Here is a 14,185-nt window from a genome sequence, read left to right on the forward strand (position 1 = left end):
TGCATGGCATGTTTTTTAAATAGCTTTCTAGACGGATTGCATTCCGTGTTGCTAGAACTCTCTGTCCCACATAGAAACCGTATCGAGGTTTATTATTGTTAGCACTTCTTTTATGGTTCCTGCTCTTCTTTTATCGTCTGGATATTATCATGATGTTTCAGTGTCGTGTGAGGTCTTCCTTTTCATTTCAGTGTGTTGCTCAGTGTTTCAGCTCTGTATTTTCGAGGGTAACCAATCTACGATGTTATTGTAAACGTTTCTCTGTAACGCATGACATTTCCAGGTCCTGCACTTATCTCATTCAAGAATTGTCACTTTTTTGTTTCCTACACCATTTCACTCTTTCAAGAGACTTCTTACTTTGGCACAATCTGATGTCTAGACGTCACTGGCTGCATTCTGTGCTGATCAGATTTCTTTTCACAGTAATAGTACATGATATATTGCTAGTGGGAGGAGGGGGGAGTTGAAGTTTCATATGAAATAAATTGGTTGTTAGCTTATGAAGATATTATTGTATGTTTACAAATATTGTTTTCATATTTTCTCTTTTCCAAGTTTATCAGTATAGCAAATGTTTGAGGCAAGGCTGGTATTACACTCCCAGTATAGGGTAGGACCGCCTAAGAACACTTCGTCATAACAGCATTATTGGACCAAAGTACACGGAATACCAGTCTGCTCTCTGGCCATCCATGAAAAGACTCTTGTCATTTTGATGCGAGACGCATGTGTCCACTTCCTATTCAGGAGAAAGACTAACGTTGGCAGCTATGTATTGAGACATGTCATCACTTCTGAAGTGATATGTAGAGTTTGGGTACCTACTCATGCTCTTGCATAGATATTTTTCCAGAACAAATATCTTCTTAAATTCATTTGAGATTAATGTAAAGTGACCTCAAAAATATTTTCACCTTCATATATTACACTTGAACTTTATCCTCTGCATGTCCACTGGTAATAGCTTAGCAACAGTAAATAGCTGTGTCCCAAACAGGTGATTGACCCCATTCATTCTCTGGATTTAAGCCCTGGGTTGCAGCTTTAACCCTTCGGGCTCCAAGCAATAACACACCTAGTTTTATACCAGAATAGTAACATCGGTCATGCATACATACTTTTTTTTAAATTTTGCTGCCTCTAGTGGAATATCCTTGAGCATTGGGGTTGATTTATTGATATGCAACATCCGGATGATCTGCAGGAAACTTTTTCGCAAAAATATGTCATCGAAGAATGGCATATTTTTTATCCACTCTTCAGACCAGTATTCTTCACTTGATGATTTCAGATTCAAACCCATATTCAGTATGACTCTGATAAATACCTTAATTTCTGGCTGAATAACTTCAGCCCAAGTGTTGCACATTGAATACTGCTGGAGAGATGTGATTTCAAAAACCTTCTCATGTGCATATCTATTAGTTTCAGACATGATTTCTTCAAGTATCACACCAGGAAAAAATAACTGAAAAAATTTGAGAGGCTTCTCACAGTTTTGACCTAACTTTACACCACTCTGTGCACTGAAAACTAACCACAGCAAATAAGCATACAAATTCCATTTGGCTACTTGTTGCCTATGAACCACATCAGCTCTTCCACTATTATCAGATCTACGAACACTTTCACTGTTTGAGTCACTCTAATTAGCGGGTAAACTTTCATTCTTACTAAAGACACTAATATGAGACTTCTCACTATCATTCAGTAAATTGCTAACCCCATTCGCACACATTCGCTTGCTACCTCGGCCCGACAGATCAGTTGTGACAAAACACCGATAACGAAACATAAAACTATCAAACTAACAAATGACTAAAAACAATCAATTTATACTGCACATAGATGTAGCTGAAGATTTCTACTACAAGACTACAGCATAAGAAAATAACCAACATGGCATAATAAGGTGGTCATATTCACCTGACACAGGAGTGCAACAGATGTATTTGTTGGGCTGCCCCTGACACTGGAACGTAAAGTGTTAACCCCTTAACTGAGCATTAATTTTCCAAGTGTTGTATTTTTTTAAACTTCAGATAATTTTTTGTCACTAAGAAAATGTTCAAATATTGTCGTCAATGGTTTGGGATTATCCCCAAAGTTAGCATGAATCCCACTATTGCCGGTAAAATTGAATCTGATGCGCGGCCCACCAAACGTAACCCAGTCCGTCTGTACGTTTTCAATTTCTTCACATTTGTGTCAGTCATCATGGAATTCATAATTTGATTCAGAAGAATAATCGTCACTTTCGTTTTCACTTTCATCGGAAAGCAAGAACATTCGTTCAGTATCACTGTTTGCTAAATTACTTTGTTTACACTTGGGGGTTTTAGTGCGGAAGCCATATTGCTTTGACTGCTGACCACACAGAAAACGTGTGCATGGGCACATGAATTCTACACGGAATATGATATTCCATGGAAATAAAATGTAGTACTTTGTTGCAAAATAAGGCCAATAGATGTCAGAAGTATCTATAAACTTCTGACACTTATAAGTGGTTGACATAATCTGTAATAAACACTCAAATTTGGATGACGCTTATAAACGGTTAACACAACTTGCAAATAGCGCAAGTATTGCATTTTAAAATGTAATTGGGAAGGAACAAACAATTTTTAAATCAGTCGTGTATGGGGAGATGGAAATTTGAAAAGGAACACACATCAGAATGAACACAACAACAGGGGAGAGAGAGCAATGAGAAGAGGAGGCAAGGACAGTCTCCTCCTCCCGAGACAAGATTGTTTCCGTTTCCCAGCTTTGTGCTGCTGCTTGTGTACAAGCTCAGTGGAGGCGGAGAAGAGTTGTGAACTTGGATCGATAAGGAGAGAGAACAAGTTGTCCATATTGTGATGTTTGACCTTGTCTCCTCTTTCTATTGCTCGCTCTTCCCAGTGTGACCTGTCATGTTTAACCTTTTCATATTTCCACCTGTCTGCATATTAATTTTAAAATGTAGTAAGTAAATGCCATGTATGGGACGGTCTAATCTTTTCCTATTCATTCCTAACAACTGTTTCCCAGAGATTGAGGTAATGTTATTCTTTGTGTAATATGTGTATTGTTTGCCAGAGCAGTGAGTGAAGAAGTTGGAGGAGAATGTGTTCCTGTGTTGTGACTATGATGTTTGTGTTTTGAGCAACCAGGTAGTTGTTTAGTTTGTGTTGCTTTCTCTGGTCTTCTGTCTGTCCACCTGTCTTGCCTCGTGTGTGTGTTGCACTGTGTCTTCTCTGAGGTGTGGGGATAATGTTTTCACTAACGAGGGAACTGTTTGCGTTGTACACATAAACTAATATTTGCTGCTGCTGCAGTTTTAAATGGAACGTGTTTCAGGGTTTCAATAGAGGCTGACAACACGAGTGATGCTGAATGGAAATGCGCCAGATTCCTCAATCGTGGATGTTGGTACAGCCAAACATTCACAACACATTCGCCACACATAGAAGAAGGAAATAGGGAGGGTGTTCGGAAACAACGTGGACCGGGTGTTAGGGGGTTGGTCATACTGATAAATAATGAAAATGAAAAGCTACAACCTGTTTTCCAGTCATTGACCGGGTCAGGGTTGTAATGAATGAAACATATATAGGCTGTTATTACAATGGGGTCACCACTCCCAAGGTGATTTATTAACGAGTGATAAATGCTATGAAATGATAATGGAGAGTGTTGCTGGAATGAAAGATGACAGGGAAAACCGGAGTACCCGGAGAAAAACCTGTCCCACCTCCGCTTTGTCCAGCACAAATCTCACATGGAGTGACCAGGATTTGAACCACGGTATCCAGCGGTGAGAGGCCGACGCGCTGCCGTCTGAGCCACGGAGGCTCTACTGATAAATAATATTTTTAAAAATTCATTATCTTGTGCCATTGTCAGTTTTTTAGCTGCTGAAGCTGGTTTGGGCTTTGCTAAATGTGTACGTCGCTCAAAACTGGTTTCAGAGCACTAAGAAGGAATGTTGCCGGAGGTGGGACACGGACTGGCGAACTGGCAGGATCGCACTGCTATGATGATACGTGCAGAACCCTCTGTGTATTGGTGTTTGATGCTGATTTCTCGGCCAGTTTTGAGTAGCGTGCGCCGTGCAAAGCCCATTTGAATTTGCCTGCGAAGTGATCCGATTGGCTAAGTTCAGCAGCTGATACGATGCCAATGGCGCGGGATATAATTACGACCAACCTTGTAATGCTCATAAAACCGGTTAACGTTCTTTCCGACCCCCCGGTATTATGTGGACGTGGATACGGAAATGCTTTATTTCCGTGTTAGAACTCGTTCTCTACAACTGTACATTAATCGTGGGAGACACACCTGCATGAAATGTTCAAAATGCCCTCCAGTAATACAACCCGCTGTCACTTTCAATCCATCAGTCACTACTGATCTGCATTTAGGGCAGTCACCCAGGTGGTACATTCTCTATCTATTGTTTTCCTGCCATTTTCTTAAAAGATTGCAAAAAATTGGAAATTTATTGAACATTTCCCTCGATAAGTTATTTCTAACTCCCCTTCCTATAAACGAATATTCGCCCCAATTTGTCCTCTTGAATTCCAACTTTATCTTAAGCATTGAATCCTGGTTATGTTGATGTGTGTCTCGAGTATTGCGTTTGCATGCATCTGTGTTAACGGAGAGCATTTTGAACATGTTCTATGCTGGTACGTTCCGTTCCACATGATCACTGTACTGCGTAGAGTTGTAGAGAATGAGCTCTAACATGTCCATATAACATATTTTCTTCCCCTACGTGTGAGGAAAATGTCTTGAATGTCTTTTATGAGTTACCAAAATAGACCCATAGATGGTGAAGTTTGTTCCGTATAAAGTGTTTTAATGTTACTTTACAGCACATCCACTATCGCGTAATTGCTCCAAACTATTTTAACGCTAGTATTAATTTTTTTGCTAGTTGCTTTACGTCGCACCGACACGGATAGGTCTTATGGCGATGATGGGACAGGAAATGGCTAGGAGTGGGAAGGAAGCGGCCGTGGCCTTAATTAAGGTACAGCCCCAGCATTTGCCTGGTCTGAAAATGGGAAACCACGGAAAACCATTTTCAGGGCTGCCGACAGTGGGGTTCGAACCTACTATCTCCCGAATACTGGATACTGCCTGCACTTAAGCGACTGCAGCTATCGAGCTCGGTACTATTGATTTTATGGCAAATTGGTTTTTACCATTAAATTTATGATAAGTTAAGTAAAGTCTGGTCAGATTCAAACAGTTCCCTTGTGGACAGGAAAAGAAATCTTTCTGAACTTACCTTTAGTACTGTTATGTTTGTCTGTTAAGAGAATATTATATTGAACTATTGTATTCACTGTTGCTTGAATTTTGTCTGTTTTTTATTAGTCGAGAGAGCTACGTTCTGTTTTGTCAAGTAGTTTTGCATGTTCGTTAAATGATAATAATGTTGGTGATTTAATGTGTTCTCCGTTTATTTTTTATAATTATATTGATGCTTTCACGTCCTGAATAAGAGACAGGGCTTTAGCAATTTTTGCCTCTTCAACACATCAAAAAGCCAACCCAGAAGATATGTGTACCGTATTTCATACATTACTTGCATTATTACACGAATTCAATTCTCGTCTTTGCATGTGACCTTCAGTTATAGATAAAGGTTATGAGTGACTGGCTTGCTTGTAATTAAAAAAGTGCTCTTCCAAATCTTCTTTCTTTAATGTAGAAGTCCGTGGCAAATACAAGGCAAATCCAGAAAATGAGTTCGAAATTTATTCTTACAATAATGTGAAGCATTGTTTGAAATAATCTTTCAGTGTATTAGATAGTGTTCAGTATATACTGAATAGGAATGGTCAACCAGCCAACAACCTTCCATGTGTAGTGTACATGACATAATAAGTAATAGTGCATTGCGGTTGTGAAATTCAATATTTTTTGAATTGGCCCACAATGAATGACAATGGTACTACACCTGGAGCTTAGATCCTTTCCAACAGAACAAATATGATCTAGGCCGCCGTAAATCAACTGGTAAGGGCATCCAATGCCAAATCAACAGTTTGTGGGTTCAGATCTCGCAGGTGTCAATTGGCCATTTTTTTCCTGTACTTAACACCTCTTTGGTATATGTTATATGCACTCAACACAGACTAGTAGTTGAAAGATTACTTCAAGTCTGTCTCTGTCAGGTCATCTGCCCAGTGAATGCGGTAGTAGCGAATTACAAGAAATAAATTTTATGTTTTGATCCGTATCGAATATAATGTTTATATTGTTTGAAGGAGTCCACCTTTTCAATATATTACATTATATTCAAAAAGAACATATTATAAAATCTTTAACATTTCCGTCCATGTTATCTCCCCTATTTAGCAACATCTTCAGCTGATGAGAACAAGTTACAAGACATCCAATATACGAAGACATAAGTTAAAATTGGCCATAAGAAGTATAAAATATGGCATGGGCAATAATGGGAAAACTGTAAGGACTTTTCTAGCCCTGTTTTTGTGAAATCCAACAGTCATTCACTAGATAAAATGTCTGAAAGAAAACATGTTAACAGTATCTTGAGGTCTTCTGATATAAAGCATCATTTAAGAGTTATGATTTTCTTGGCAGTTGAATATTACTTTAAATTTAAAGTTAGTGAACGTAGAGGAACTCCTTTTTCTAAAAACGAGGAGACGAGTTTGTCTCATAAAGCATGGTAATAGGTGGAAATGGCATAGAAAATAACTTGGAAGATAAAGCAAAGTCAAATGGATTCTTATAGAAGGCTCAGCCACACACAGTCACGTAGGACAGCAGGGCCAGTAGGGCAGTTCTTCAGAAATTAAAAAGAGTATTACTTGCAAATAAATTCAAATCTAGTATTGTTATTGTTTTGATATATGCTTTTTTGTGATTTAAAACAGGTAAAAACTTAATTAAATGTAAAATTATAACTACTTACAAAAAAAAAAAAAAAATAAGTTGAACAGAAGGAAGCTTAAGTTACAAACACAGCCTTCGAAAAAGAATAAGAAGAGGAGCTGTGTTCAGTTTCCTGCTAGCCTCCTCAGTCACTCAGAACTTTTATTCACTTAAATTGCATGAGAAGCACTCAAACTGTGAGCAGAGCTTTGCTTTCTTCTTCTAGCTCGGACATTTTTATTTGCTTCCTAATCAACACAAGAAATGTTAGCATTTTCTCTGGTTAGATAGAGAAAATGTGTTACCTCTACTAACAGCAGACTACAGCATCTTGTATGTGACTCATAGGCGACAGCATTAAGTGGTGTTCTGTTTTCAGGGCCACCGTAGAGGTCAGCACCATTGCAGCCAAAGGAGAGGCTGATTTGGTAAGTTGCTAGAGTATACGTCTGATATGGAATATGCAAGGCTGTACCCAGGATTTTTTCCGGAGGGGGGTTCTGAAAACAAATACTATAATAACAAATATTTTTTGACTTTCAAATACAGTAGATTTTAAGTCTGAGAACAAAAGTAAGGCAATATAACACCGTGATCAAACCAGAAGGACTATATGCTGCTGAAACCTTGGATTTAATAAGCAGAGGATTGCTGGAAGAACTGGAGAAGAAAGAAAGGAAGATCTTAAGGAAGATTCTGGGACCTATATATGTTGGTAGACAACGAAGATTGAGACTGAGAGAATTATAGAATCGATGAAGAAGCAACGAATACAATTTTATGGACATCTCCTACGTACGAATCAAGAAAGGCAGACTCAAAAACTCGTTACATATTTCAAAGAGAAAAAATTGTTCCCAGGTGGTTTATGGAGATGACATGCTGATACGGAGAGAATGGGCATTAGTCCTGAAGACATCCAAAACAGGAACCACTTTCGACAATTAGTTTCAGACTTCAGAAGCTTCCAAGAAGGAGAAATGAAATCTTCAAAAGTGATATTTCCAGAAGAAAGAAGGAAGCAGATAAGCCAAGGAATGAAGCTATATTGGCAGAAGATCAAAGCCAGGGGAGGGAAAACATGATCAAGGATACAATAGTTGTTACTCCGTGGTCCATAGTGGCCAAAATCAAACAGAAGAAGAAGATATTACAGAAAGAAGAGTTTGAAATAGTAAGGTCTGGTGGGCCGAACGCAGTGCAGTGCAACACAAAGGTTTCTGTCATTTATTTTAAGATGGAGATAATGGTACGTTTCACTGTAAGCATAAAACTATTTGGAGGTTTGATTTATTTTTTAATTCTCCTTGCAGCTTGATTATGTAAACATTTCTGTAGGTTTATTGAAATTGATTTTTATGGTTCAAAATGTTTTAAGTACTTAAAAAATTAATCTGTATATCTCACCAAAGTTAAAATTTCCATTTATGTTTTCAGTAAATTTAACTGAACTCATAGAGAAACACTCAAGGATGGAACACAATTTATAGATTATTTTTCAAATGCTTGTTTTTATAATATTTCTAATTTATTGTAGGCTATTTCAAAACCTGTATATGATGTTTAAATTTGTCAAGTTCGCTTTTATTTCGGTACGGCCTGGGGAATATGCAATGAAACTTGTAAGACATTCAGACATTCTTGGAATATTCAAGTTTGTTTTGATGCAAGTGTAATGGACTGGTATAACTTGGAAATAATTCTCTAACCCATGGGTAAGTAATGGAAATATCGAGGTCGATAATTATTATTATGAACTTGAGGTGTGGCTGTGAAGTTGTTTACATCTATTACTATTAGTATTATTTACATACTGTAGTTATATACGGACTTTATTTGGTATAAATCGTGATTGTATTATTTGTGAGGTTATGTCATGAAACATCTGCTGTATGTACAATATTAATATGAGTTTATTTAATGTAAGAATGCATAATTAATAGTAGGTGTATAATTTATTATTACCTGTAAATATGATGTATAAATCCAGCAGAATGTTGTGCAGCACGCTGTAATAGTCCAGAACAACGCATCTTGCCACTGGAATTGTGTAGAAAATTCATTTAATTGTAAATAGGCTATTGGAGACTCTCAAAATTACAAGAAAACGTGTTGTCATTCTTCTAGAAGCCTGGCCAGACAATGTATAAAGAGGCAGTCTTGGGAGTTGAGTTGTTGTTGTTGTTTAATCAGACTTGTAGTGGAAGTCGTTAGCTGAGTGTTTGAAGTCAAGTATGTGAACTTTGTTGGGTTGGTAGTTAGTTGACATTCAAATGTTGAAGTCTTCTTCGTAGCAGTGTTTTGTTTGAAATGGCACTCCTGTGTCGAGTGCCATTCGACATTAAAATATTAGACTTGCGCTCCGATGTCAAGCTCCACTCGACATGACAATATCTCGTACTTTCAGTGCTCGCATGACGACTCTGCCGTGTTCTGGTATTGTAGAGCTATCTAACGGTCTCTGAGAGAACACTTTTTCCTATTTACAATAGTTCGCAGGAATTGTGGTAACTTTTTAAGCTCTGTTATTCTCAAATGTTTACGTAAGTTCACAGATGTTGTTTGAATGTAAACATGGCTTCTGCTTCGTCTTCACTCACGGAACTGGATATTTTGGAACAGCTAGTCGACAGTGATAGTGACGATGATGAACCAACAACTGACTTGGATGATTTATTAGTGAATAATATAAGTGAAAGTAAACAAAGTGATAGTGATAATGAAACCGGAGGTGGTGATGCTCCTCTATACCCATGGCGTGAGTGGAAAGCTGGCGATTCTGAATTACCTGTATTCTCATTCAATGAAACAATTTGTGGATACAAAGCATCAGGTAGGAACAATCCCTCAACACCTTACGGATTTTTGCAACTTATTTGTTAGTGACGAGTTATTCAAGCAAATTGCCGACGAGACCTACAGATATGCTAAATTGGAATAATAAAATAAGTTAATTTATTAATTTCACCACCTAATCAATACAATAAGTCTTGTCTTAGTTGATTTACTTTGGCATGTTAACTAAAATAGTACATGTTTTGCCTTGTGTGTAGGCATCACCAGCCATTCTCTTAACCTTAAAATAGAATCAGGCACCTGATAGATAAACAAATCAATAACAGTGATAACATATTATCTTTCCTCAACAATTTGGATAACATTAAATTCACTAAAGAAGATGAAATCAATAGCTCTTTAAATTTCTTAGACATCAAAATCACACGATTATCAAACAAGTTCCACTTCCAAACATACAGAAAACCCACCTTTTCTCCAATAACCATAAAAAAATGATTCTTTACATCCCAACTCACATAAAAAAGCCACTTATCACAGCTAATATATAGGGCATTAAAAATCCCTATGTCCTCCAGTAATTTAAAGAAAGAATTACAATTCATCAAAGAAATAGCTAATTTCAATAGATTTAATACAGATATAATTGATAAAATCATCAACAAAACCAAATTAAATTAAAATGAAAACCTACAACCTGTTTTCCAGTCATTGACCGGGTCAGGGATGTAATGAATGAAACATATATAGGCTGTTATTACAATGGGGTCGCCACTCCCAAGGTGATTTATTAATGAGTGATAAATGCTATGAAATGATAATGGAGAGTGTTGCTGGAATGAAAGATAACAGGGAAAACCGGAGTACCTGGAGAAAAACTTGTGCCGGCTCCGCTTTGTCCAGCACAAATCTCACATGGAGTGACCGGGATTTGAACCGCGGTATCCAGTGGTGAAAGGCCGACGCGCTGCCGTCTGAGCCACGGAGGCTTCAACAAAACCAAATTAAAATTAGCTACAAATTTAACCCCATTGAAACCCGTCAAACCAAAATACGCTAAATTCACATTCACTAACCATGGTATTTATCCAATAACCAATTCACTAATGAAGCACGATGTAAAAATAGCCTATACAACAAAAAACACTAATTGTAATTTATTCTTTAATCATAACTCTATTAGCATCACAGACAATAGTTACTCTGGATCGGGAATATACAGACTAATGGCCAACCACATGAGGGGCACAGGACATAAATTTACTACAATAGAACAAGACCTTCATATCCTCAAGAGTCGATAAAAGTAAACTTATGAGTGAGTATGAAAATTTATTCATTTTCCTCGACCAGCATTTCAACAGAGATAAGAACTGAAACGACATCATTGATAAAAAAAAAAGCCCCTTGTACGAACAGATTTTATGTCTATTACAAGAATCAATTCCCCTCACCAATATATTCGTAAAAGTTTTCAACCTCAAATCAATAAGCCCTCCTACCTCCTCTACAATTTATACACTCCCCTCCCTTCCCCTCACCTCCAGTACCTCTAATTCAAATGCAACCAATAGACCCTTAGCCACACCCACTGTAATATCGCTCCCTCCAATAGCATCTCACCGTTACAATACGCGCAGCAATACACTTCCCTCTTTCTCTCCTACCAATAGTAGCTCCCCTCCAAGTGCTACAAAGAAGCCCATAATCACGCCTTCGCAAAAAGTTCCACCTCCAACTCAAACCTACAGCTATACCACTCATAGTAAGAAGCAGACAGTCGACAATGACGTTCAGTTAATAATGTAACAAATTACCCTCACCATCGTCTAATGGTAAGTGTACACAATTTCCACTTAAACATTTCATTACGATTTTTTCACTCAATTAACACCACGTTTCTGGTTTGCTTTCACAGATTCAACTGTCTTACTTCCATTTCGACTAGAATGTCAATCAACCCACATTCTTAACAACATTGTAGCATTGCATCAAATTGAGATGGTCCATAAAGGTCCAATTTAAACATCGTTCTTCAACCTTCAACTACAACTTCGTATTTTTTGATCAAAGTGAACCACATCACCATATGCCATTGATTTTTCGACTCTTATCTCTTTTAAACAAATAATTGCTGGTCACTTGACCATCTATTATCATTATTTTATTCTACATTATTTTTATTAAATACGATTTTTATCGTCATTTTCGTTGTAACCGCTGGTCGGCCAACATAATTTTTTAGCAATCCTAACACTTGTTCATAACAGACTGTTGCTTTGTTCGTTTTAATTATAATAGAAGCCTTCTAATGTCAATATCACTACTACTTTCACCAATTGTATATTTCCTCACTCATTGTAATATCTTTAAAACCAACTTCATTACAAGCCTTTTACGATATGTTAATTTTAGTTCAACTCTCTCCAAGGTTTTTTAAAAATTTGTTTTATTTCATGTATATGTAAATCAGGTGCCTGATTCTATTTTAAGGTTAAGATAATGGCTGATGATGCCTAAATACAAGGCAAAACATGTACCATTTTAGTTAATATGTCAAAGTAAATCAACTAAGACAAGATTTATTGTATTGATTAGGTGGTGAAATTAATAAATTAACTTATTTTATTATTCCAATCAAATATCATCAATATGGATCAAGAATGATATTTATCACATGTAATAAGATATGCTAAAGTCAAAATTCAGAAAATGACACCACTCACAAGGCATTCGGCTTGGTGGGGTTGGACTGATGTTACCTTAAACGAAATGAAGGCTTTCCATGGAGTTTTACTGAATATGGCAATGCAGAAAAATGACAGAGTGCAGGATTTCTTTTCAAGAGGTTGGTTAGAATCGTCCAGTTTTTTTGTAGACTGTTTTAGCCGCAAAAGATTTTTTCAGGTATTCTGGGATCAGCATGTTTCTGCTCCAGATTCAGCAATCCATTTGAATCCTCAAGTTAGGTCTTGAATTAGCAAAGTCAAGTACGTTTTGGACTGTATCAGTCAAAAGTTCTTGTAAGTTTATGCACCACATAAATATCTAGCAGCTGATGAATCAATAGTGTCTTTCAGAGGCCGTGTGTTATTCAAGATGTACAATCCGCAGAAGCCTACTAAATGGGGACTCAGTTTACATAATATCCGATTCTACAAATGGATATGTGTGTAGTCTTATCCCTTACTACGGTTCTGCAACTATAGAATCTTTGATTTGACTGGACTTGGCTTTCACAGAAAGAATCGTGCTTTAGTTTGTTGCTAATGTTACAAATGCAACAGGTCAGTCTGGGTACCATGTCTACACTGATTGTCTCTATAGAGGTGTTATTCTGGCTGATGAATTACTGAAGCAGAAGATCCATATCACTGAAACAATTCAACCAAATCGCAAGCACATGTCAAATGGGATCTGGAAGAAAAATCTGCACCTAAAGAAGCATGAAGTCAAGTGCTTACACACAGACACAATAATGGTTCTGGGATGGCATGACAAGCGCACGGTACTGATGCTTTCAACATCTGGAAACAATTCAACCTCTGTTATTGTCAGAAAGAAGAGAAACTGTGTTGAACAATTAGAACAATTAGAGAAACCAAACGTAATTTTTGACTACACGTCACATATGGGAGGCGTTGATCGCTTGGACCACTACACATCAAACTACGCTTTTGTAGTGAAAAGCTTGAAATGGTGGCGGAAATTGTACTTCTGGCTATTGGAAGTGGCAATAGTCAACAGCTTTTTGCTCTATAAAGACTACTGCACCATGAATCGCATGGAGATTCCGTCATACAAAACCTTCCGAAAACAGGTGATCAGCAAGTTGGTTGGCGAAGTACGCAACAAAGGTCAAAAGCGAGGAAGACCATCTACTTCTGATGTTGAAGAACATTTGAATGGTAAACTGCACATCATCAACAAGCTGCCTGGAAAACAACATAAAGACTGTGCTGTCTGTTCAAACAGGAGAAAGAAAGGTGGTAGAAAGGAAACAGTTTACTACTGCAAACATGTTTGAGAAAACCCGGTCTCCACCCAGAAAACTGTTTTGAAAAGTACCACACAGTGAAAACCTACAAGGATTAATGTATTTTGTGTACCTAATTGTAAATATATTCATGTAACATACTTATATTTTGTGTTAGATTCTTTTGCATTGTTCACATCCTACAGCTGTTCATAGTACAGAAATTAATTAGGAGTGGAGCAGGAAGCATATGCTAAGGGTAATGGAGTTCAAAAGGTTAATGTGTGTGTGTGTGTGTGTGTGTGTGTGTGTGTGGGGGGGGGGGGTTGCGGGGGGGGTGTTTACAACAGATTAATGCTGCGATGATATGCAGATGAGTTCATTACTAAACGTAAATGCATGAAGTTGACTACATAGTAACACAGAACAAAGAAAAATAAGAAATTAGTGAAGTGAAATGCTGAAAATTGCAAAGTAATGTGCAGCAGAAATAACAAAATTAGCAGC

General features: G+C 37.4%; 1 protein-coding gene across 4 annotated transcripts in view; it reads left to right on the plus strand.

The window, feature by feature from the left end:
• Window positions 1–14,185, plus strand: part of Esyt2 (extended synaptotagmin-like protein 2) — a 297,125-nt gene that overhangs the window by 165,696 nt on the left and 117,244 nt on the right. For all 4 annotated transcript variants that reach the window (XM_067136116.2, XM_068225186.1, XM_068225187.1 and 1 more), the window contains one exon: window positions 7,286–7,334. In XM_067136116.2, coding sequence (XP_066992217.2) covers window positions 7,286–7,334 — 49 coding nt within the window. The remainder of the gene's footprint in view (window positions 1–7,285; window positions 7,335–14,185) is intronic.

Source organism: Anabrus simplex, chromosome 1 (genome assembly GCF_040414725.1).
Source record: "Anabrus simplex isolate iqAnaSimp1 chromosome 1, ASM4041472v1, whole genome shotgun sequence".
Lineage (NCBI taxonomy): Eukaryota > Metazoa > Arthropoda > Insecta > Orthoptera > Tettigoniidae > Anabrus > Anabrus simplex.